Raw genomic sequence first — 24580 nt, 5'->3', positions numbered from 1 at the left:
GAAATACTGCTTTAGAATTAATCAAATTATTTTTGTATTCTTGCTAAAATATTCATGATTTACAATTTTCATGTTATTGATGGAACCAACTTTTTTGATATCGATGCTCCCTCTCCCTTCCTAATTATTGCTATTATTGTGCTACAGTGTGAATATATATAAATAGTCACAATAAAAACAAAATCTCGTTAGTATATTAAAACAAGATCTATTCACGACATAAAGTGGTAAATAAATTAATCATAAAGTCCTTAAAATTTCCATAATTTTTTGGTCAAATCAAACAAAATCGTTATATGATTAATGTATTCAGAAAATATTTGTACATCAATATTCAATTTGTCAATATTTTTTCCATTTTCGCAAAAATTGAGCCAAATCTCTGTTAATCATGTGCAAATTAAAAGCACAAAACTAATCCAATCTTTTGCATAAAATAGGCATTACTAACATCAAATCCTTGCATTTCCTTAAATACAAGGATTTTCTCATTATAAATAGCATGTCACGTTTCTACAATTATACATAATTAAATTTAATCCTAAAATTCGTAGCCAAGACGATGTTCCTTAAATCAATTTTCCTCGTTTATTTAGCTACAATTTCCATTATTCCATTGTCTGTAGCTCAAAATCTTGAACCCAAAACTTCTGGCTTCACCGTAGATCTCATCCACAGAGACTCCACAGAACCGCCTTTGCAACGTACCAATAACGCGTTGCGGCGTTCCTTCGATCGCATGAAGCGTTTGAATGCATTAAAATATTCGAAAAAACCCGAGACAGAGATTGTTACATCCCCAACCGGTGAATTTATTATGAAATACTCCATCGGCACTCCCCTGGTTACTACGTTCGGCATTGCGGACACCGGGAGTGATCTGACATGGACTCAGTGCCCGCCATGCATCAAATGTTTTAAGCAAATAATACCTCTCTTCTATCCAAAAAAATCATCCACATATCGGAGAATCCCTTGTAAGGATGCCACTTGCCGCGATATTCAACTGGGATCATGCAGCAAGTCTCGGCATAACTGCCTTTACTCTCAGGGATATGGCGACGGATCCACAACCGAAGGCGAGCTCGCCAGGGACACACTTACATTAGGCTCGGGTACGGGTAAAACAGCGTCGTTCCCGAATATTACATTGGGGTGTGGATTCAAGAACTCCGGCATTTTTGGCGAGGACGGATCGGGTATCGTAGGTCTCGGGGCGGGGAAATACTCACTTGTAGGGCAACTGTACCCTGCGATCCAAGGGAAGTTTTCGTATTGCTTGGTGCCATTGTCGTCGGAGACAGCGAACTCGAGCAAACTACATTTTGGTACCGAAGCTGTCGTCTCGGGTGCCGGGGTTGTCTCGACTCCTTTGGAGCTAAATACAGCGGAAGTACCTTTCTACATTTTGAAACTCCAAGGGATCACCATTGGGAACCAAAGGTTTTACGTGGACGACGACGAAATTGCTTCCAAGCCACGTTCTCAAGAAGTAAACACCATCATCGACTCAGGCACAACGCTGACGTATCTCCCATATAGATTGTACAACAAGGTGGAGAGCGTAGTTAAATCTACGATCAAGCTGAAGCCCGTTCAGGATCCACTCGGGGTTTTAGATGTGTGTTATTATACTCCAAAAGATCTTAAGTATTCAGACATTATCGTGCATTTTAAGGGGGCCGATGTGAGGTTGAAGACGGAGAATGCTTTTGTTAGAACCAACCATGTCACGACATGCTTGGCTTTTAAGCCATCGGCGGATTTCCCTATTTATGGTAACTTGGCACAGACGAACTTCTTAGTAGGTTATGATCTGCAGAAGAGAACTGTGTCCTTCAAGCCCACGGATTGCGGTAAATCTTAATATATGATAATATATTATGATGTTAAAATAAAACTCCTAAAGTTAAATATTAATTTTATTTTTGTTAATTTTTAACTTCGATTTTTGTTTAACTTCTTCTTTTTTAAAATATATATTATACATAGTTAATTTATATCATAATAGATCATTTGAAAATTAATATTAATTATTAATATTTTCATGTTAAATAAAATTTTAAATAATATCAATCAAATAAATATGTGTAGTAAAACACGTATACGTAAGTAACATTCAGTTTAAAATATCATATATAAAAATTTAATTTCTAACAAATGATAATAAATTAACACTATAATTCATATTTATTATAAGTACTATCTTAATTAAAAAAATATAAGGATTATCTCATAAATTTAATACAAAATTATAAAGTAATTTTCATTTTTTTTAAATTTCTCATTAAATTCTTTTTTTATGAAAAAATTAAAATAACTCAAAATAATCAAATTATATTACAAATAAAAATTATAAAAATTTGCAAAAGAGCATATAGAATTTGCATGCTCTCAATGTCTATTTTAATTGGAAAAAACCATAAGAAAAATGACATTTTCTTGCATAGTTTTTATAACACTTGTAGAAAAGTGTAAGCTTGAGATATATGAGACATTAATTAATATCAATGTTTATTAAATTTAAAATATAAAAAAGTATCATTCTAATGTTTTTATAATATTTTTCGTCAATTCAATTAAAATAATGAAATAAAGTCATTCTCATTTTCCATCTCAACTCTTAAAGCAAAAAATTATAAATTCACCAAAATAAATAAATGAAACATTAATTAAGTAATGGTGTGTAAGTGTAATTAATAAAATTCACAAAACAAACTCATATATTTTTAAGTATATAGATCTGCTAAATTTTAACTTCTTGCTGATTTTTTAGAACACATATTATAGATAGTTAATTTTATATCAGAATGAATCATTTGTAAATTAATATTGATGATTAATATTTCATGGTAAATACATTTTTTTAAATAATATCAATCAAATAAATATGTGTAGTAAAACATATATATATATATATATATATATATATATATATATATATATAAAATAAGTAATACAAAGTTAAAAAATATCATATTTTAAAAATTAATTTATAATGAATGAAAATAAATTATCACTATGATTCATATTTATTAAAAGAATTATCTTCGTTAAAAAATTATAAGGATTATCTAATAAATTTAATACAAAAGTAGAAAGTAATTTTCGCTCTTTTTAATTTATCATTAATTTCTCTGTCTGGTTGAAATAAATCAAACTAATCAAATTATACGAAAAATAAAATATAAGAAAAATTTGCAAAAAGAGCATATAGAATTTGCATGGTCTCAATGTCCATTTTCATTGGAAAAATACCATCAAAAAATGATATTTTCTAAAATTTGATATGTATTAAGACATTAATTAAATATCACAATTTATGAAATTTAAAATAAAATAAAGTATCATAATGTGTTTGTAATATTTGTCGTCCATTCAACTAATATAATGAAATAAAGTTATTTTTATTTTCAATATCAGTCTTTAGATCAGAAAATTAAAAAGTCACATAAATAATTCAAACATTAATGAAGTAATTGTGAGCGAAAGAATAACTAAGTAAATTAACAATTCAAACTCACATATTTATAGATAATATAGAAGATATAGATATCTATTGTTTGATGCACATGCATGTATGGTTTTGTCTTTCAAAAAATTCTATCTAAATTGATATTTGTTTCCTTTGTTTGCATTTTGTTCTGAAAAATGTCAAAAACTCGAATATTACTCAAATTTAGCACATAGCAAATAAAAGAAGTGTACGATTTAAGGATAAGTCACCCAAAGTCATTAATTAAAACTAGTTATTCTGTACACGCGTTGCGTGTGTGTACAATCTTTTTTATCATTATCGATGGACTAAAGAGAAAATTGACAAATTATGGAGATACTAAATTGATATTTGAATGATTGAAATAAAAATAAAAGTGTGTGTTGAAATAAAACAAAAAAACAAAAAAACAAAAGTGTAATATTACTATAACTGTAAGGATAAAAATGGAAAAAAAGATGGTGTCCTCCTTGGCAGTTTTTATAAGGTGCTCAACCTTAATAAATAGTATAGAAGTATAGATTAACGAAAATGGTTGGAGAATTTTGACGGGTGTTGAATAATTACAAAACCACAAAATATATATCTAGCAAGATCTTGACCGTCCAATTGTTTCACTCAATCGTCAAATTCCCGGTTGGCCGAAGTCCTCAAGCGCTCTTTGGCTTTAGCGACTTCTAAGTTCCAATCCGTCCTAGCCGTTAGGAAAATAAGAGTCGCTGTTTGTAGAAACACACCTATAATCATCCCCCACCAAATTCCCTAGAAAATACAAAAGACACCGAGAAATTTAGTGAGACGGATTATATTTAAAAAAAGTATTTTCAAATCTAAAAATATTTTAGTTTTGAATTCAAAATTCAATATAGAGATTAGCAAAAGTGTATGATGCAGCATACTTACAGCAGCTAACAACTTAGTTTTGAATCCAAGCAGGCATCCGATGGGAATTCCAAATACATAGTAAGTAACTATGTTAACATATGCCACTATAGCTTGCCAACCACTTCCAATTGCCACACCTAAATTAAATGGTAAAATCAGGCCAAAAATTCACTGATTGAACCATATCTAAAAATAAAAAACATTTCAAAATGATAATGTCTGAGTAGATTCACTGGGAATACTAAAAATGGGCAAAAAAAAAATTTACCTGAGCGTATGGGTTGAATGCCATTTAAGAGGACGGATATAGCAAGAAGTGGTAACAATTTTGATGTGGCTTGGATTACCTGAGCTTCACTTGTGAATAGTTTGCTTAATCCATGTCGAAAAATCAGTACCATTAAGCTCAAAAGAATGCTGATGAGAATGCTTGTCATATTCAGTACTATAACTGAAAATTTCGACACCAGTGGATGCCCTGCTCCCAGCTCATTTCCAACTCGAATGCTGCATGCGTTTCATTTTAACTTAAGCCGATTAGAACTCATGCATGTTTCTCGAGCATGGAAAAATTGCGTGATCCGGATCGAGTTTAAATAGCATCGCATTTGAGTTAGCATTTGAGTTAGATACATAAGTATACTCGAATTTGCGGCATACTGATGAATAGTATATGGCTTCACTCAAATTTGCGGCATCGCATGTAAAAATAGACAGAGTTTAACTCGCCCGCTTGCACCTTAATTTGAAAAGGTAAAAAGAATAAATAAAGGATTTGTGGGTACCTTGCTGCCATGGCAATTCCTAACATCAACTGCAGGTCCCAATTCCAGTAATTTGTACTGAAAATCATTAAATTTTGATCATAGGATCAATGAGAACGTGATTAGTGAATATTTCATTTATTAAAACTTGACCAACCAGATAGATATGGAATCCAGAGCAATTGTGGGATTCGGGAGAAGGCCTGATATAAATACAAGTATTTGGAAATACCATATCTCTAAACTGCAAAACGACAAATGTCGTGAGAGAAAATGTCCACATAAAAAATTCATCCTTAAATTGGGTTTGTTCGATTTGTTCAATCTTTTTCCTTGAGAAAAAAAATGAAAAATCTGTCACTCCTAGCACGTACCATAACATGACAGCAGACGCCACAGTGAGCTTGAAATAAGGCCAAATCCCTCTAAGAGCCTCTGAAGAAAACCCAGTCCAGGTTTCTCTGCAAGAAGGGCTCAAAAGCACATACAACAATTGCAAAATGACCAAAATCCACCAAGAAACACTAAGTACAAGAGCTGCCGCAAAAAGCCCATATTTCAAAACATCGACTACTAGCCATGTCAATAAAATGTGCGATAGAAACACCCCTATCGCTATGTAGGCCAATGGGTTCACGATGTTTTGTGCTTGGAGGAACCGTTGCACGGGGCAACTTAGCGCGAATGCGTAGAGTTGTGGAATTAGCCCATGGGCGAACCTTTGTCCTTGGTGCGCAATTTCGCTCGATTGACCTATCGCTTGGAGGAGTGAACCCGAGTACCAATACAAAAACGATAGTAGAATAGCTGCTCCGAGGTGTAGGATGATTGCTCTCTGGCAAATTATGCCCATTGCGCTGTATTTTCTGGCGCCGTATGCTTGGCCACATACTGTTTGCACTGCACTAGCCATTCCCAACTGTAAAAACTCCTCATGTCATCGTAATTTTCAAGTAATAACAAGATGTGCATGATAATGTGTGAATAACGGGGAGAACAAAAGTAATAAAAACAAGAAGACAATATACGATTTATTGGGAAATTGTGAAGGAAAATATGTGATACTAATTAAAGTATACCCTTCTAAATAAAAAAATTCATTGTAATACTGATCAACCTCTGATTTTAAAACGATAACACAATAACTTACTAAAATTCATATTATTTCAAGAAATACAAACAGATATAAATGATATGCGGTACCATCAACCATGCACTCTCGTGAAATTTAAGTCTAAAGTTGTCGTACCATAATCCCGTAAGCAAGGCCTTGAATACCAATATTAGCAATAGAAGCTCCCGCAAGCTCAAGCGCGCCCAAATGACCCGCAAACATAAGCGTCACGAAACTAAGCATGAAATTGCAAATCGACACAGTGATCGACGCCCACGACAGCAACCACACCAGCCTCGACTCCCACAGCACAAGCGGACAATACCATCGTAAGGCCACATGCTCGTCTTGAAGGATTTCTTCGACAGCATTGGACGACAGATCCACAAGACGACCTGGCCCGCGCAGCAGGGACTCGGTTTCTGGTGAGACCATGCTCATTCTGTGCTTGATACGGAGAGTATTGCGAAGTGATCCGCGTAGTAGTTACTTATATTGATATTTTAAATCCAACAACCATTCTGTGCAGTTGAGAATGCATGTTTTCTTCAGCTGTGTGAAGTTGCATAAAAATTGAGAGGTAGTAATACTAATTAGTGTTCCATATGAAGTCGGTTGGTCGTTCGTTTGCCGCATGAATTTTTGGCTAATAGGGGTAAATTCTTTATTATAGTAGTTGGGAGTAAATTAAGATTAATTTTATTAATTTATATAAAAAACAAAGAAAATTATATAAGATTAATTTTATTAATTTTAAAAAAACAAAGAAAATTATATAATTGAATTAAATAATAGTACGTTCACCGAATTATGCATGTAAATCCTAACAACTCGATGGATCATGAATTAATATATGCGGTATTTTCGACATATTATAACTAAGAGAAATTCTCCCATTACTTTCTATGAATATTGTTCATCTATGGTTGTATTTTGGATTGATGGATTTGATTTGGAGAAAGTTTGTCATTCTACGATTGATCGGGTTTCTAATTTGTCGATAATTAATATTTCTTCCCTACAAGTTGTGTAATGATCTTGATGGCCTGAAATAAGCAAAATTAAGTTTGCAGCTTTGTTGGTTCTTTGTAGGCGAAGGTTTACGATCTAACAAAGGCTAAATAAAGGGAAGGAAGCACACAACTATTTTGTTCCCCAAAAGAGTCGAGTTGATGTTTATTGTTGTGATATGGAAGTCATATATCTCTACGATGATATGTATTGTCAACTTTGAGTCTAAATTAACTCTGGTAGACCTGTATTTTGGTATTTACCTAAAAAGCCTTGTATCAATAAAAATATCTTCCAAAACATACCTAACTTAACGAACTCTCATCAGATAGATGGATATATAGGTATTGTTCTAACATGAAATTTGTTAATTACCAAATGTAATTTGAAAATTTAAACTAGCTATAATATGTCCGATTAATTCGTTGTTATTCTTCGAGTTTTCTTGCTTCTCCCTCCATCCCATAAATTTAATTTAGGTAGTTTTTTTATGAGTGGCGAAATCAGAATCTCGACATTTGGAGTGCAAAATCTTAGACATATTATTGAATATCCGATGAAAATGAGTATGAATATAATAAATGAAGACGAAAATAGATGATATATAATCATATCCAAACACGACTCATCGCCGTCCTTACATCTGAATAATACTAATAATTATATCGTAAATTGAATTCTAACTTTAAAATACATAAGTAATAATTAATATTGTAAGAATTTAATCCTATCATATACGCAAGCGTCGATCCTTGTAAATAACTTAAAAGAATTTGTAGGGCCGTGATAGGTTACAATTGCATCAAAGCTATAATATTCATTTAATTATATCAACATGCAAGAATCCCCTTTTACTAAATATAAGTATTCTTTTTTTTTTTTTTGAGTGTTAAATATAAGTATTCTATTAGAACTTGTTGTTGAGTGGATTTTTTTTTAAAAAAATGTATATATAAACGAACTATTTTAATATATTTTAGAATTAAGTTTATTTCAATAACTTTAGATAATTTTAGATTCTTTTTATATGAAAATACACAAAGTTCAGAATCTTTTGCATTATTTTACTTATCAAGGGGTAGTTATATAGTTAGGTAGGAAAGTCCGATCGCATGGAGGAAATTACTGGCCAGTAGGGTCCCACCTCACCAAAATATGGATTTTACACACACACACATTTATATATATATATATATATATATATATATATATATATATATATGTATAATAGTTTTATTGACTTTATTTACATGAGTAATGTCTTTGAACATACTCTTTAACCACATGGCCTTTAACAACAGTTTTATTTGACCTATAACAACGGCTAAAAACCGTTGCCTTTTGCCTTTTTTCTTGTAGTGTTATCCACTTAATCATTCATTCAATCATGGTGTATGAATGAATGACCATGATTTATCACTCAGCCCACATATCATGTGATGAGTGAATATTGAATGTATTACACATAATATTCAAATATCATATTTTTTTTTTTTACAAGTACACAATATATATTTAATTGATTAAAATAGGTTATGTCTCTTAAAAAAAATAGGTTATGTAATTTTTTTAAAAAATAAAATAAAATATAAAGATGAAAGAAAAAAATTGCAGAAGACCTTCAGTGGGCCCCATTCCACTGGCATCCCGATGTAACAAACTTGGTTACTAATTTGGAATTAAATAGATAAATAATTTCTGATAGCCTTCTTACCCATACCATAACCAACCTTTCCTTAAATCGCCAACTCCAAAAGCCTTTCGTCCTCCATTTTTCCAGCACTCAAAAAACTCCCAATTTTGTCTTAAATATATGCAACAATAGATTTAAATGTGAAGTGAACTCACAATTCTTGAATTCAGCCAAAAAAAAAAACCCCACATAACTACTACTGTCATTTCCTTGCTCTCTTTTTTTGTGAAAGTATTTAATTTCCTTACTTTTAAAACCAATAAAAAGGTAAACAAGTTAAATAAGGACGTCATTAGGGTTTCTTTCTTGTTGATATTTGTCTGCAAAACCCATGATTCTTTGTTAGCATCGGTACTCTGCATTTCACTAGTTATGATTCTTGGTACTTTTTGTTCTTTAACAATTTTTTATGTTTCTTGAAAGGTGTAACGAGACAAAACGTCCCAAAATATAGGAGACAAGAGAACTGTATAAAGCTGGTGAAAAGATGTATGACCAAGAAAGCGCTTGTTTTGATGATTTTCAAGCTAGTTTACAGGAAAGACTGGTTCAAGAACAAGATGATTTCTCCCAAGCCCAGATCCCAAATTGTGATAATAATCACAATTTTTCGATGGAGGAACAGATTCAGATTCACCCTGATCAAAATAATCAGTTAATTTCCACACAAGCTGAAGCTGCTGCTGTTATGGAGATGGAGATTCGAAAGCAACTTGATTTGGAGTTCCAGGGTACTAATAATGATAACAGTAATACTACTGCTTCTCATTTGATTCAAGAAATGGTGCATAACTCAAACTGGCATGAAATGTGTAGCTTTAATGGTGATCTCAACCAGTACCAATATCATCCTAATATCACTGATATCCAAAATACAATACCAGATACTCCCTATCCCACCACACCTGATCTGCTTAACATGTTTCCGTTACCTATATGTTCTCCATCTTTCCTGCTTAACAATCCTGATTCATCAGCCCACAAATCTTCCAGTTTCTTAGCTTCGCTCGGTTTTTTAGGAGAACTCAACCCAGCCGTGGATGTATCTTTCATGGCTTCGAGTAGTGTTGTTTATGACCCTTTATTGCCTTTTAATCATCCTCCTCAGCCTCCGTTGTTGAGGGAGCTTTTCCACTCTTTGCCTCATCAAGGAGGAGGGTACGCATTAGGTATAAAAAATGGATCTTTGTTTGGTGGGACTGTGGACGAAAGAGAGCATGTTAACGGTGTTCTATATCAAGATGATAATGGTGGGAGGCATTTTGAGAATGGGGTTTTTGAGTTCTCTGCTGGAGAAATTGATTGCATTATGAAAATTAGTGGGAAGGAAACTAAACATTTTACTAATACTGAAAAACACAGAAGAGTTCTCTTCAGTGACAAGTACCAATCTTTGAGGAAATTGATTCCAAATCCCACTAAAGTATGTGTATAATCCCATATATTTTCCATTTGTTAATCTTGTTCATTAATTTACACGTCATGAAAAATCCATTTTACTTGTGTATGTCCATAATGTTAACGGCACAAATATGATATTTTATCTGATATGTTGAAATTTTTCGTGAGAACCATTCAAGAACGATAGAGCCTCGATCGTGGGGGATGCTATTGACTACATAAACGAGCTAAAAAGAACTGTGAACGAGCTGAAAGTTCTGACAGAGAAGAAAAGGTGTAGCAAAGAGAGACTCAAAAGGCCAAAAACAGAAGAAAAGGGTAGGATATCAATGGAGGGAAACGAGTCAAATTCTTTAGGTGAAATGGAGCAGCCTTACAATAATTCATCACTCAGAAGCTCATGGCTACACAGGAAATCGAAGAACACTGAGGTCGATGTTCGAATCGTGGATGACGAAGTCACAGTGAAACTTGTTCAGCAGAAGAGAATCAATTGCTTGCTCTATGTATCAAAGGTTTTGGATGACCTTCAGCTTGATCTCCACCATGTTGCAGGAGGGCTTATCGGTGATTGCTATAGCTTTTTGTTCAACTCCAAGGTGCTCAATTCATACGTTTATCTTTTCCATTTATCAATATTTTTGAGTTTGTGCTTCATCTATGGTATTACCCACCCTTCAATTATTTTTCTTAATTACTAGCCCTAAATACTTACTATATTCCATCATATATAACATATTGTGGTAACCACAAGACATAAATGGCTCAAATTTTCCTTCCACATATGATATAAGCTAAAAACTTCATTTAAAGTAAACATGCCGGTACAAACAATTTAAATAATCATTTCATTACAAATGCAATTTTTTTAATACATTTTCACTTGGTTTTCTGAAATATGATAATTATAGAATTCAGGCTTAAAATTTCTTTATTTTTTCGGTCTTTTTCTGTCGCAAATATTTTTTGTAAAATGTGTTACATTATTTCACAGATTTGTGAAGGTTCCATAGTGTATGCAAGTGCAATAGCCAACAAGCTTATCGAAGTTGTGGATAAACAATATGCAGCCGTTCCACAAACTAATAGCTACTAGCTAGGTATGCACCACCTTCTCAAAACTTGTTGCATTCTTCTTTATCTTGAATTTGTAATGATTAAATATACTTATTCAGAGTAATTGAACTAGAAATCTGTTCTAAAATTCACGTGTTTGGACAATATGAACAACTTATTCCAAAGCTGCCATCCTTATTTTCTCATATTTTTTTCTCATAAACTTGTTTTCTTTTTAACATGGTAACATATGTATTTACATTTGAATTAAAAAAAAAAAGGCAGTATTTAAATAAATAGTAAATTACAGTTTCACGGGACAATAAAATTCAAAACTGTGAGTACTTGGTCAAACTTTTGATATAGTCCTATTTCTTAAAGTGGACAGTAAAATTTGTACATGAAGTCTTGCCTTGCTACGAAAGGCTAATTATAAGGCGTCTGCTAGTCTACTTTAAGTACCAAGAAAATAATAATAAACATAGGGAGGCCGGAGGTGGCCTTTTTTTGAATTTATAAGTTTCTGTTCAACAAAAATAAAATTAAATTTAATAGAAAATTAACACCATCATATTTTATATGTCCTTGTTTACTACAACAATTTTCTTGGTTGGTAACATTTTATTCCTGTAAAATTTCAGATTCGATGGATGGAGCTTTGCATTTCTCTATATGTATGAGAGCTTAATTAAAGGGTAGAAAATATATAAGCATCGACTTACTAGAAATTAATTAATTGTATTTAGTTTGTCAGGAAGCTTCGTCTTTGTTTAATTTAGTATGAAAACCATATGTGGTAAGAGATTTACATTATATTATATGATTTATTTTGGATCAGAAAGTGTCTAACTGATTTATGTTGCAGTATCAGTATTATTTTTATCAGTAACTATGCAAATTTTATAAGCCGTTGGAAATAATTATCTAGTTTGGAGCTAAAAACATAAGAATTTATTTATTTATTTATTTATTTATTTATTTATCACACGTCCTCTTCATTTTCATTCTTCCTAACTCCCATAACCTGGCCTTCTATTCTTGAACCTCCGGTGGTGATGGTTCCCATTGAATTTCAGTCGCCCCGAGTCCCTAAATCGCTTCTTTTCAACCGGATCCACGACACATTCTGGTGGTGGCACGGGATACCTAATCGTATCATAACAATATGAATAATATGTGTATTTCTCCCTAAATCTTCTCATTGCCACCTTTTGTTTTGGCGTCATACTGGCAAAATCAGCCCCGTCAAATTGGTTATAATCTGGGTTGGTGCAATCGGTGGTGACCGCCTCCTGCAACAGATCGGTGGCACATCCGTGGAGGGTGAGATCGGTGAATTCAGCAACGAAAGGAGCATATTTGTAATTTACTCTATATTTGCCGCCGGAAGTAGCCCAATCCGAAGCATCCCAGATGGTGGCGTATAAAGACATAGGCTTTGACGGGAAATCAGCTCCCATTGCATCATTGCGTACTATCTCCCGGATTGGAACATCATCTACGTAGAATCTATATGAATATTGAAAAAAAGAAAGGAAAATAAGTAAGGTGGTTTAATAAAAATCTTAACTTAAATCAATCTTTCTATTGAAAATATTGAAAGCATATAAATTAATAGACGATCAAAATATGATGGGCGAACGTTTTGTGTATCGTCAAGTTCCATTTTTAATATATAAAAAAAATATGGTACAAAAATAAACCATTAATCAATTTTTTTTTGGAGTTGTGGAGGGTTTTTTTACAATTACGTCTCGAACGCGGAACGTCATCCTAAATTTATGATTCTGATTTCAGATGTAGGAACAAGTTATCCATCAATATGATAAATTTTAGTTACCAGATACACTAGCTTAACATTTTTGACTGGGAGTGCACCTCTAGCTAGCGCACGCAGTAATTTACATGTGAACAATTTAATAAAATCTTGGCGAACCCTAGAATCTATCTAGAATGGGTATTCAACCTAAAAGTCCATTCATTTAGGCATGAATTAAGCTCATCACTGTTATGGTAACATTAATTAATTAGTCTTTAATTTCATACTGTTTACCATTTATTTGACTTTCTAATCCTAAAAAAATGCGTAAAATATCGACATTATTGAAAATACACTATTCCTCTGAATGCTCCTTAATCATGAATATTTTAAGTTTAAAAATTACTATAATATAATTTTAATAATATTTTCCGATCAATATTTTCCAAAGCATGTGATGTGGGTCATTTTCAACATATTTCATCTCTATCATGCTCTCTTTCCGTTTCTTATGCATGTGAGTTTTGACTTTTGAGAATATAAATATATTTAAACCAATAGTACAAATTTTTGTTTCTTTTTTGTGCATAGACAGTGAAGCATCGAGTCTTATTTTCGCTAAAAACAATATTATTTAAATAATATATTATGTTGCAAAGGTCAAATATTGCACAATCGCCATTGACAATAACATCCAAAAGGCTTGACTAATTGAGTTGGGACCAAAAACTCCTATATTTAGTGCATTTGACACCTATCTCCATTACACGTTATAATTTTTTATTTGATAAAGTGATTTTAAAAAGCTTATAAATTTTTTACATTTTTTATGTAGAAATTGTAGTACCGATCGCTTACCGTTTTATCAAAAGTTATAGCTAGTGCTAATGGTGCAACTTAAATATTTTAAACCGCACAACAGCTCAAGCATTACGGTTCGATTGCTCTACCAAGCAGGGACAATTATTGTACCCAACATATGTATCTAGTTGTATACATTTCCCCCCGCTATATTATCATGTTTCTCGAAAATCAACTCTTTTTTTTAATCAAATCATCTAAAATTTTGGGTTCTATACTATGTTTTCTATCCTTCTTAATGTATTTTAACTTTCTCATCTCATAAAGTGGAAAAAAAATATACAAAATTTTTTAAAAAATGAACTCACATAATGTTCTTGTTGGTCCAAAGTATGCTGTAACAATGAAAATCTTGAGAAGGGTCGAACCAAAGGTGGTATCTTTCTTCTCTCCCCCGACTTGTACTTCCATTCCCATACATATTCGTTTGAAACCTCCATGCTTTCCCTCTTATACTCCCTAAGAATTCAAAATCCAATTCGTCGTGCCATTTGGGGAATAAATCTCCATTTGTTGTCTGCCATATGCATAACAAAATATTAGATGATAATTAATATAATTACTATACCATGATCAACTCAGGCGCATGATATTGCTAATCTAACTTACGAAAGGAAATTACAAGGACAAGGGATGCTGAATTTCACATATTGTTACGTACGTAAAACGCGACGACTATTCCTGCAGTGAAATCTGCTGGCAACTTGATTTTAGCTCTGAAGAAGCCATGACTGTAAAGATCCGAAGATTTGAACCCTGACCCTGTAAAGTGAACAAATCAATCAATATGTGGAAAAATCATCTTAAAAACATGATGAAATTAAAATTCGATTATGAATTATACATTTGATAAACTTATAATATGCCATTAATTAAATACACGCTTTTTTTACTTCATAAAATTCTATCGGAGACACAAAAAACACAAAGTGCGTGTATGATTAATTTATACATGCCTGTGTACTGGTTGAGTTGGAGTCGAACGGATCGATCATCGTCGGAGGGGACAATATTCGCATCACCAAATAAAGGGCTGAATCCTCTGGAGAATGAAATGTTGGATATGTTGAAAGCTGCAGCATGAGCTACATGGAGAAGAACAAGAACGACTAAATAATAAAAGGAACAATATTTGATTTTATCCATCAAATTCCTAATAATATTGATCATGTTTCGTTTTCTTCATCGACCAAGCCTCAAAAAGAAATTTGTGTTTGCTGTCATATCATATAAATATATATATATATGTATGTATGTATATGTATATGAGAGGCGTGTTCAACTATTCATTCCTGGATTCTATGTTATTTTCATGTTTTTTTTTTCAAGTGACGGATATACGTCAGAAGTGGATGACTACCTAGCCGTGGGTTTATTTCATCCTATCTATATGGACATTGTCCCCATTATAAGATGAATGACCAAAATTTACCTATGCATATATAAGACCCACTTTTTTTTTGAAATTGTACAAAGGAGAATTTAATAAAAAGCGTGTTTCTAACTAATTAAGGAACAAGAGCCCGCGTGATGACGTAACTGAATAAACCTAACATAATAAAGATTCGTAGGGTTTGGAACATCTAGATCATATTTTTTTATGCATTTAACCGTTGTATTACAGGTGTAATCTTTAAATTTAGACCAACTATTTTGTTATTATATATATAATAAAATAAATTAGTTTCTTGCAATTATAGTTTATGCATGGGTTTGAAAATACTATATCAGCGCACTACTAAATAATAAATAATAACTATTAATTCAAGTATTATAATTAAAATATATTTAGCATAAAACAAATTAATATAAATTACTTTTTTAAAAATTATGATTGAAATTCATGATAGCATTCATTTACCATCATATCATGATTTTTGCTTCTTCTTTTTTTAAACAATGCATTAATGACTTACCTTGCACATTTAAAATGAAAGATCACGAGTGGATTTGGTTTTAAATCAAATTTTCAAAACTATTATATCATTTTGGCTTTAAATTAAATGAAGACTTTGAATCTATTGTATTGGTTAAGGGTGCATTTGGGGAAAGATTTGAAATCTATGAATTTCGATTATAGACTTATAGTTATATTGTTAACAATGAACAATAAATCAAATCTTAAATTTATATTTTATTTACGAATTAGTTACACAAAATATAATAGATTTCAAATAACATTTTTTTTTGGGTAGATTTGAAGTTCATGGTTTTGTTTTTTCCAAAATAACGAAAACACGTTTGAAATACATGAATTTGAAATCCATCAATACAAGTGTCATCTAAGTGTATATATATATTTTTTAATTTCAAATTCACTATTCAACTTAATAATTTGAAATCATTTGATTTGAAATGCTCCCTTAAATCCAATCACATTAATCTCTTAGGTTGCTGGTGGATTTTGAATATGTATGATTTTAAATCCATCTGATTGCTTGGTAGAATTTCAAACTCACTCTTTTGTTAATTAATTAATAATAAGAATATGATGATAATTGTGATGTATTTGAAATAATACACATCTGAAACACATTGAAGATGAGTATTATTTTAAATCCAAATTAAATCAAATATTTTCATCAAACAAAACCTTAGGTTTATATGTGTATCGTTCGTGTAACCTGATATATCAGGTAAGTAATTTTTGGTATTAAAATTCAGTATTGATCAATTAATGTTAAATTAAGTTTTTGTATTCAAGGAAAAATATTTTTAAAAATGAAGCTGATGAAATATTAAATTAATTTTCATACATTTAATTAATAGACTGTTATCTATTTTTAGAAATTTGTGTAAAAGATCAAAAGTTGGAGAAATCAAGATGTTAATAGCCTAATATAGTATAGCGATTCATATCTGGAGAAACAAAAAATAAAATAATCTTAAAGGAATTGTGTGCAATTAATAATAATAACATAAATTATTAATAAGCAACACAATATTACTTTATAATTTTTAATCAAGGCGACCATTTTTCTACTAATTTCTTCTTGTCATTTCAAATAAAATTGGGTGGTGAGGTGGTTGTACCAACTATTCTCACTGAATGGACTCCATCAATTCCCGTAATATCATTCAACGTATATTCTTGTGTGAATGTCATTTCATTGATGCTCATATAAATGTGTACGTTATTTAATTCTATGATGACACTAATGACTCGTGGGAATTCAAAAAGTTACCTGTGATGCTATTTATCATTTGGACAATATCGTCGTTATATATGTAATAGTCTACATTTTTTTGGTTATGAGTGGTTCATCTTTTCAAGTTGATATGCAAAAAAATTCCATCGATTAATGGATGTTTCTACATATTCTCATTGTTAAATTGAGTATTTCTCGTTTTTGTTAAAAAAAAAAAACATAACTGATGATAGCAATATAATTCAAATAGTTTAAATTATATATTCAAACGATACTATTCTATTGTTCTTTTAAGAAGATTGGTATAAAAATTATCCAGTAATCTCCTTCCACTAATTATATCAACCTACAACTAATAAGAAGCAAACATGTGAAAGTTGCTCGAACATCAATGGTAAAATCAAGTTGTAATTGATAATAATGATATAATTCAAATCTTTAAAAATATATTTTCCATTACTCAAATAGATGTGTTACATCAGAATGTCAAAATGGTGTCTGGAATCCGGAGTCGTAAAAAATATAATTTCCCTTAAAAGCTATTATTTTATCATCTAATTTTTTTCCCTTTATTCTATTTATAAAAAAAAAAAAGAAAAAAAAGCCAGCTACCAATATAATTTTTTAAAAAAATTACATATATTTTTAGAATAAACTCTTCCCAAAACGTACGATATCCTCTACCAAAAGTGGCTGAATAATGCAATTATTGACATCTTCCCTTTCTATAGCTCATTAGATCGATTAAACGATTTCTACAAGATTATTAATTTATAAGAAAGACATGCAACAACCGAATATACATATTCCAATCGATCATCGTTCCTTAAATTCATTTTGCAGTTGGATTTATCTGAAAAAGAAATGTGGACCAACCCCACTCAAGAATCTGCGCCATCTCTTCCGCCTGCACCATTCTCCATTTGATATTTACATCATTATGTTTTCCATTCTCGACAGGGTCCCATTTTTTCAAGTGATGACACCGTCACACAAATTAAGTAAATAAAATCAAGCTTCTTTTTTTTGTACAAAAATTAAGAAGAAGACAAAAGCAGAGACCTGTTATATTTTTATTTAAATTAAACATTTTCTTTTTCCAACTCAAGTTCTTGGAACCAATTTATTGCTAAGTGCATGAGTTTGAGAATAACAATTTGATTCCAAGTCTATGAAAAAAATTTAGAATTCGGGAAAGAAAAAAAATTCGATTCATAATAAAATTTCGAATGCAATATTTTAATAATCCATCGACATGGGGGAGGAAAAGTTTCGGAAAAAATGAATTTAAAAATCTTGTTTACTTCAGCTTGAAGGGAGACTCCCTCAATTCCACCGCAAAAATATATAATCTTGTGTCGTGTAATTGTTTAGTGGAACAGGTTGAGCTGTAAAATGTGTATAAAGGTAATTGGATAGTATCCAAAAACAATTGAAAAACTAGAAGAATACATCATTAGATGGACGTTTCCAAGGGACCACCATTTTGCAATTTGGTCTCTGCATGTGAGGATATCCGGTTAAATGGAAACATTCGATTCTTTCGGTATTTGACTTTTGATTTTTGTAAAATATTTGTATAATATGTTATTATATCTACTCGAATTATTAATTATATTAGTTTCTTGTGTGACGGTCACAATTATTTATATTTCATGGATCGGATCGGAAGAAGAATCGTCTAAAAGAAGTTTTTTGTCATATCGGCACAATACCACACCCAATATTGGTTTTTTTTTTTTTTTGTTTTTTTAACTCTGAAAATTCCTACGTGTTTTTTAAAAAATAAAATTTTGGGAAAGTATATTTTTTGTTTGATAACTTACACATATTTCATTTTTTATCATGTTGCCAGTCAATTCATGATCTTATTACACTGAAACTTAACTTTTTCCCTTCCAATTACAGTTTTTTTTATCGGAGTGTTGATTTGACGTCAGAAAATGATGTCATGGCACTGAACATTGCTAACATGTATAATTATATATTAGCACTCCGATGAAAAACGAATAAAAATGAGGGAAAAAAAAAAACAAACTAATAAGCTAAGACTTCGAATTGATTGAAAACAAGAAAAAAACATACAAGTCACAAAACAAAACAAAAATACTTTTTCATAAAATTTATGGAGTTCGACTTTGCTAAGTGAATTCCCGATCTTGATGAGAAACGAAGCATTTTGGAAAAATACAAATTTGATTTTTTTTTTATTTTTTATTTTTTGAGAAACTATGCTTTGAATCGAAACCATAGTGCGCAATAAGCCAGGGCCCTTTCAACCCGGCCCAACATAATATTTCTCCACAAATTTAGTGTAGTTTCATTATCAGTCCTTAGACTATAATTTTCTGCTTTCATTCTGTATTCGTTTATTGTATATATTATGAACTCTCACAAATTTTTGAAATACAGATCGATATTAGAAAATACCGACCGACATTTGAAATTGTCAACTTGTCTAATTTCACGTTAGCAATTAGATCAAAATAGCCAAAAGTACAAATTTGTGTACCAAAACTAAAATCTGAAAACTTAATTTATCAAAACAAAAAATCGAACTAGTTAATGGAAAAAAAATTTATTTTCTCATTTCTTTGACTCTAGGAAAGTTAGTAACCTACTAACCTGGGTTGGGCTTTAAATGAGAAATTTATTTCTCATTCTCAATTTTAGATCTTTGGATTTTAGCATTAGAGTAGTATGCATATGATAAAATGAATTCCGCATTTATTTTAAAAATAAAAAATAAAAACACTTTATAAAGTTAGACATATTCAGGGGATTTCTCTATTCAAACTCGTTCTAAATTACAATAGCTTCGAACATTTGAAAAAATATAACAAATTAATGCCACCTACTTTTCAATGTATCGACCATAAGATTTGCACGAGTCAATGAAATTTAGTGTGGTTTTGGAAAATTTTCCCCTTCTTTTCAGTGGTTAGATCGTTGCATCAGTTTCAATAACATTAATTAATTCATGACCCGGCAGCTATTGTTTGTATTCAAGTGAAACATACGTGGAAGACGAATTCAAGTGTCCTTTTCCATGTTTGTGTGATCGCAAATGGCCGAGGTCGGTCCGATGATTGGCTCTTTTCAGATTCCATGCACCGATTGGACTCCGCCTTCTAAATATGCATGGTTGGCGGGGGACCTCGTTTTATTTTTCGTGAAGTATCCGATGTACACACGTTTTTATTGAAAAGCATATTAAATGGATCGGGACACCTGGTGAAAAAAATGTGCGAATTAATTGTCTATATTATTAGTTTTAGGCATGTTATAAACATAAAAACCAAAATTTTGGGAGTCTAATTCTTAAATATAGATATGTATAAGAATTTATTTTCGAATTATAATATTATTGTAAAAATGATAAGTTCGAAAATATTAAATAATACATGATATTCAAAAAAAAATTATAAGCGAATAAATACATGGAATTCGAAATATTAAGCTTTGATATCCATCTAATTGGAAGGAAATATTACACACAAGACAGTTTTTCTACACAATGAAGTATCTCAATATTTATGGAAAAAGTGTCTCGAAATTTATGGAAAGAGCATCTCCAAATTATGGAAGGATATCAATCAAATATGTTAAGATTTTCACATCACCCATATAAATATCATTCTATACCATTCAACATTTCACATCATTCATACACTCAAAATTTTCGAAATTTTGCTCTTCAAAATTCTGCTGCAATCATCAAAATTTTTGTCGAAGTTCATAAAAATATTTCTCTCGCTCATGTGCTCAGAATCCGATCTCCACCGTTCCGAATATGCTTTTATATGTTTTGAATAACATATCCAAATTTAGCCAAATCCAACGGTTAGTTTTCATAATTTGCCAGAAAACTGCTCGGATTTTTTTTCATAAATTAACTTTTTATTTAAAAAACAGGAGAATTAAAACAAAATTAAAAAGTACACATAATTTAAAAAATACATTCACACATATTTAAATTTTATAACATAATTAAAAATTACACATATTTAAAAAAATACACCTAATTAAAAATCAGACATGATTAAAGAGTGGACGAATTCCACTATGCATCCTTGGGTAAGATCATAACATGTCCGATCAAGTTCTTTTGAAACATGTGGTTATTAAAATTTATTAAAAATAATTTTAAAAAAAAAATTAAATAATGAAAAGAACATCACCGCGAAGGACCCACAATCATCTAGCACGTTGAAACAGCTTCATCACGCAGCTTCATTTGTCCTTATATGTGCACTGAATCTGGTTCTTTTTTACTTCAGAGTTTCTTAACCTTGACAATTACATGCATCGCTTTATATTTTTTGGTTTTCCCGATATAAATAGTAACTTATTCCCCCATACAGAAATCCAGATACAGAGTGAAATGGAGTCGAAGAATATTCTACATATGAATGCAGGAAATGGTGAAACAAGCTATGCCAACAACTCAACTCTTCAAGTAATTATCTATATTTTATCTATCTGCGTTATTAAATTAGAGATTCAATAAATCCATTATGAAAATCACATCTATATCTTCAGATCCTTTGCAAGAATAGAGATATAATCTTTTTTATATATAAAAAAAAAGGCATCAATGAATGATACTACATGTGGACGATGTGTTTTTGATGGAGTGATAACTCTTTTCTTTTTAAAAAAAAAAAAAAAATTATCCCAGTTCATATATTCTTGCAAATCATCCAATCTATACTCTCTTATCTTCTCTTTTTCTATTTAAGAAACAGATTAAATATATTTCTCAAATGTAAATAAACCGTTCCAACCCTTATTTAACTTCTCACCCAAATTAAAATAGAAAACAAAGACATCCATTAGGGGTATTTTGTTTTTTTTTTTAACATTGGTCAATTATTTATTTGAAATACACTTGATAAGGTAAATTTCTTAAATAAATAGTTGACCAAGATTATTTTATAAATTTACCCCCATTTTTTTTATGATCATAGAAAATATGAATTAACATTTTATAAATTCTTTTTCTCAGAAATATGCCATAACAAAAACATGGTTCATATTAGATGAAACACTGAAAAATATGGTTGACAACGAAAGATTCGCCAAATGCTGCTTCAAGATGGTGGATATTGGTTGTGCATCGGGCCCCAATACATTGTTAGTTGTCTCTCATATCATGGACGCTTTACAAGATTTTTGTAGTAGATTTCAAGAAATTCAAGTTTTCTTAAATGATCTTCCAGGTGATCATGTATTAAAATAAATTTCATTAATTAATTTCAATTTTTACAATATCTTAAGGGATCATATCCCTTCGATGCACTATATAAATTTGTGGTTTTGTTAATATAGATAATGACTTCAACAATTTGTTCACGTTGGTGAAAAAATTCTACCAAGGAAAAGAAACGAAAACGAATCCACAAGTGCTTTGTATATGGCTCGCCAGGATCTTTCTATGATAGACTGTTTCCAAGCAAGAGCATGCATTTCGCTTATTCTTCTTACAGCGTCCATTGGCTCTCTAGGGTATGTTCTAATAGTTTTTTTTAAAAAAAATTAATTTTAAAAAAAAAGTTTCAAAAATAAATTGCATGTGTAATGTGCATTGATGGTGGAGTACTTTTGCCTTCCACTTTATTTTTAAACAATATGTTTTTATTAAATTAATTTTTTTTTACAGTTTCTAGTATGTATGATTTATTTTTAACAAATGTCCAAATTTAAAAGGGTTTAATTCTTTATTGTTTAAATCTTATGGTGCCTAATGATAGACCATTCTTGGCCTTAAAAATGACAGGTTCCCGAAGGACTTGAGAGCAATAACAAGGAAAATATATACATAGCCATGACAAGTCCGGCGGACGTATTGGAATCATATGCAAACCAATTTCAAAGAGACTTCTCGAAATTTCTAAGCGTTAGAGGAGATGAAATAGTCTGCGGTGGGCGTATGGTGTTGTCGTTAGCTGGGAGACGTATGCGAGACACCTCTTCCATAGATGAAAATGCACAGTACACAATCCTAGCCGAAACACTTCATGACATGGTCATTGAGGTAATCTCACTCACCCATTTTGGGGCTTTGTCTACGCTCCATCTCAAGTAGAGTTCCTCTCATTTTTATGAAAATAGGTCACATGCTTGAGGAGAAACACCCCACGTGTTCTTTTAGCTAGATATATAACTAATCATGATTGATCAAGTGCAAACATGCATGCATACAGGGGCTGATGGAGAAAGATGATCTATATTCTTTTAACGTGCCTATATACACCCCATGCCCACAAGAAGTTGAGACAATAATCAGCAACCAAGGGTCCTTCAAATTGGACAAGATGGACGTTTATCCTGTCCCGTGGGTTCCTAGCCGAGACGTAGATGGTGATCTACTTTTTGAGAAAATGAGAGGTGCAAAAGATGTGGCAGGTGGTATTCGAGCTGTAGTTGAGCCAATGCTGGCCAGCCACTTTGGCAAGGTCTTGAATTATGACGTGGTATTTGAAAAGTATGGAAAAAAATTGGCTGAGCATTTGTCCAAGGAGAAGCCGTCGTACTTTACAATAGCCATTTCTTTGAGAAGAAAATGAAGAAAAAGATGCATGGTTCGAGGATCATAGTGCGTGAAACCCTATGTTTTATGTGTTTAATTTGTAGCTAGCATCTCTTAACATAAAGATTCATAGTGCTTGTTTGGATAATGTAAAAGCGATTTATTTAGACTGTAGTGTTTCAATTGAGATATTTAAAATTGTGGATTAGAAATCCATGGCTGCAAATCCGTTTCACTTGCTTTGTTGAATTAATTTGGTTGAAACGTACATAGGCTTTTGGTCATATATATTTATTTTTTAGTCTTCTATATTATTAAATTTTATTCTTAGCAACGCAACGTACGCTTATGACATGATGACGATATAAATAAAGTTACATCAATACTCTTTATGAGAAATAATTAAAAAATTGAATAATACATAACTAAACTACTTGAAATGTGTGGACCTCATGACCACAGAATTGTTTCAGGATAATCGGGTGAAAAACTCGATACACAACATAGCAATAGCTTACTCATATGTCTAATTAACGACGGTTTAGATAATTAGCGATGGTGAATTGTTTCAGGATAATCGGGTGAAAAACTCGATACACAGCATAGCAATAGCTTACTCATATGTCTAATTAACGACGGTTTAGATAATTAGCGACGGTTTATCTAAACCGTCACTAATTTTTTAAGTAAAATAAATAAAAAAATTAGTTTATAATTTAATAAATTTACCCAAAAAACTTACATGATACTGATTCATATGCAAGCTCATATAAATAAAATTGGTCAAAAAATAGACATTGCCTACTAGCTCAAATGAACCAGACTCTACGGTCGATCGTCCACGAGGATTTAAGAGGTA

The 24580-nt window shown here is 31.4% G+C and overlaps 4 protein-coding genes and 1 pseudogene across 4 annotated transcripts; 3 read left to right on the top strand and 2 right to left on the bottom strand.

Annotated features, from left to right (window-relative positions):
* The first annotated feature begins 562 nt into the window (after nucleotides 1-562).
* LOC140822078 (aspartic proteinase CDR1-like) lies at nucleotides 563-1874 on the top strand. The gene has a single exon (XM_073182801.1). The coding sequence runs from the start codon at nucleotides 563-565 to the stop codon at nucleotides 1865-1867; it is 1305 nt and encodes a 434-aa protein (XP_073038902.1). The 3' UTR covers nucleotides 1868-1874.
* A 2213-nt stretch (nucleotides 1875-4087) lies between these two features.
* On the bottom strand, nucleotides 4088-6729 carry LOC140822040 (protein DETOXIFICATION 41-like). The gene is made up of 7 exons (XM_073182762.1): nucleotides 6395-6729; nucleotides 5520-6064; nucleotides 5303-5389; nucleotides 5167-5223; nucleotides 4650-4888; nucleotides 4400-4518; nucleotides 4088-4258 (listed from the first exon to the last, which is right to left on the bottom strand). The coding sequence occupies exons 1-7, from the start codon at nucleotides 6698-6700 to the stop codon at nucleotides 4115-4117; spliced, it is 1497 nt and encodes a 498-aa protein (XP_073038863.1). The 5' UTR covers nucleotides 6701-6729; the 3' UTR covers nucleotides 4088-4114.
* Nucleotides 6730-9042: 2313 nt separating this feature from the next.
* Nucleotides 9043-12201, top strand: LOC140822051 (transcription factor bHLH91-like). The gene is made up of 5 exons (XM_073182778.1): nucleotides 9043-9230; nucleotides 9387-10386; nucleotides 10544-10963; nucleotides 11359-11464; nucleotides 12062-12201. The coding sequence occupies exons 2-4, from the start codon at nucleotides 9451-9453 to the stop codon at nucleotides 11458-11460; spliced, it is 1458 nt and encodes a 485-aa protein (XP_073038879.1). The 5' UTR covers nucleotides 9043-9230; nucleotides 9387-9450; the 3' UTR covers nucleotides 11461-11464; nucleotides 12062-12201.
* A 161-nt stretch (nucleotides 12202-12362) lies between these two features.
* On the bottom strand, nucleotides 12363-15240 carry LOC140822052 (probable xyloglucan endotransglucosylase/hydrolase protein 30; annotated as a pseudogene).
* Nucleotides 15241-21497: 6257 nt separating this feature from the next.
* Nucleotides 21498-23939, top strand: LOC140822053 (benzoate carboxyl methyltransferase-like). Its single transcript, XM_073182779.1, has 3 exons — nucleotides 21498-21648; nucleotides 22969-23226; nucleotides 23396-23939. Exons 1-3 carry the CDS (start codon nucleotides 21574-21576, stop codon nucleotides 23756-23758), a joined length of 696 nt encoding a protein of 231 aa, XP_073038880.1. The 5' UTR covers nucleotides 21498-21573; the 3' UTR covers nucleotides 23759-23939.
* The last annotated feature ends 641 nt before the right edge of the window (nucleotides 23940-24580 follow it).

Source organism: Primulina eburnea, unplaced genomic scaffold (genome assembly GCF_022965805.1).
Source record: "Primulina eburnea isolate SZY01 unplaced genomic scaffold, ASM2296580v1 ctg739_ERROPOS11973397, whole genome shotgun sequence".
NCBI lineage: Eukaryota > Viridiplantae > Streptophyta > Magnoliopsida > Lamiales > Gesneriaceae > Primulina > Primulina eburnea.
The sequence above is the reverse complement of the archived record's forward strand: the minus strand, read 5'-3'. Positions and strand labels throughout refer to the sequence as shown.

Coding starts and splice junctions, on each gene's coding strand:
- LOC140822078 (XM_073182801.1), top strand. CDS start 563: ATGTTCCTTAAATCAATTTTCCTCGTTTATTTAGCTACAATTTCCATT.
- LOC140822040 (XM_073182762.1), bottom strand. CDS start 6,700: ATGAGCATGGTCTCACCAGAAACCGAGTCCCTGCTGCGCGGGCCAGGT. Junction 6,065..6,394: donor GCCTTGCTTACGGGATTATG/GTACGACAACTT, acceptor GAGTTTTTACAG/TTGGGAATGGCTAGTGCAGT. Junction 5,390..5,519: donor GCGTCTGCTGTCATGTTATG/GTACGTGCTAGG, acceptor GTCGTTTTGCAG/TTTAGAGATATGGTATTTCC.
- LOC140822051 (XM_073182778.1), top strand. CDS start 9,451: ATGTATGACCAAGAAAGCGCTTGTTTTGATGATTTTCAAGCTAGTTTA. Junction 10,387..10,543: donor TGATTCCAAATCCCACTAAA/GTATGTGTATAA, acceptor GAACCATTCAAG/AACGATAGAGCCTCGATCGT. Junction 10,964..11,358: donor GCTTTTTGTTCAACTCCAAG/GTGCTCAATTCA, acceptor ATTATTTCACAG/ATTTGTGAAGGTTCCATAGT.
- LOC140822053 (XM_073182779.1), top strand. CDS start 21,574: ATGGAGTCGAAGAATATTCTACATATGAATGCAGGAAATGGTGAAACA. Junction 21,649..22,968: donor CCAACAACTCAACTCTTCAA/GTAATTATCTAT, acceptor TAAAAATGACAG/GTTCCCGAAGGACTTGAGAG. Junction 23,227..23,395: donor TTCATGACATGGTCATTGAG/GTAATCTCACTC, acceptor GCATGCATACAG/GGGCTGATGGAGAAAGATGA.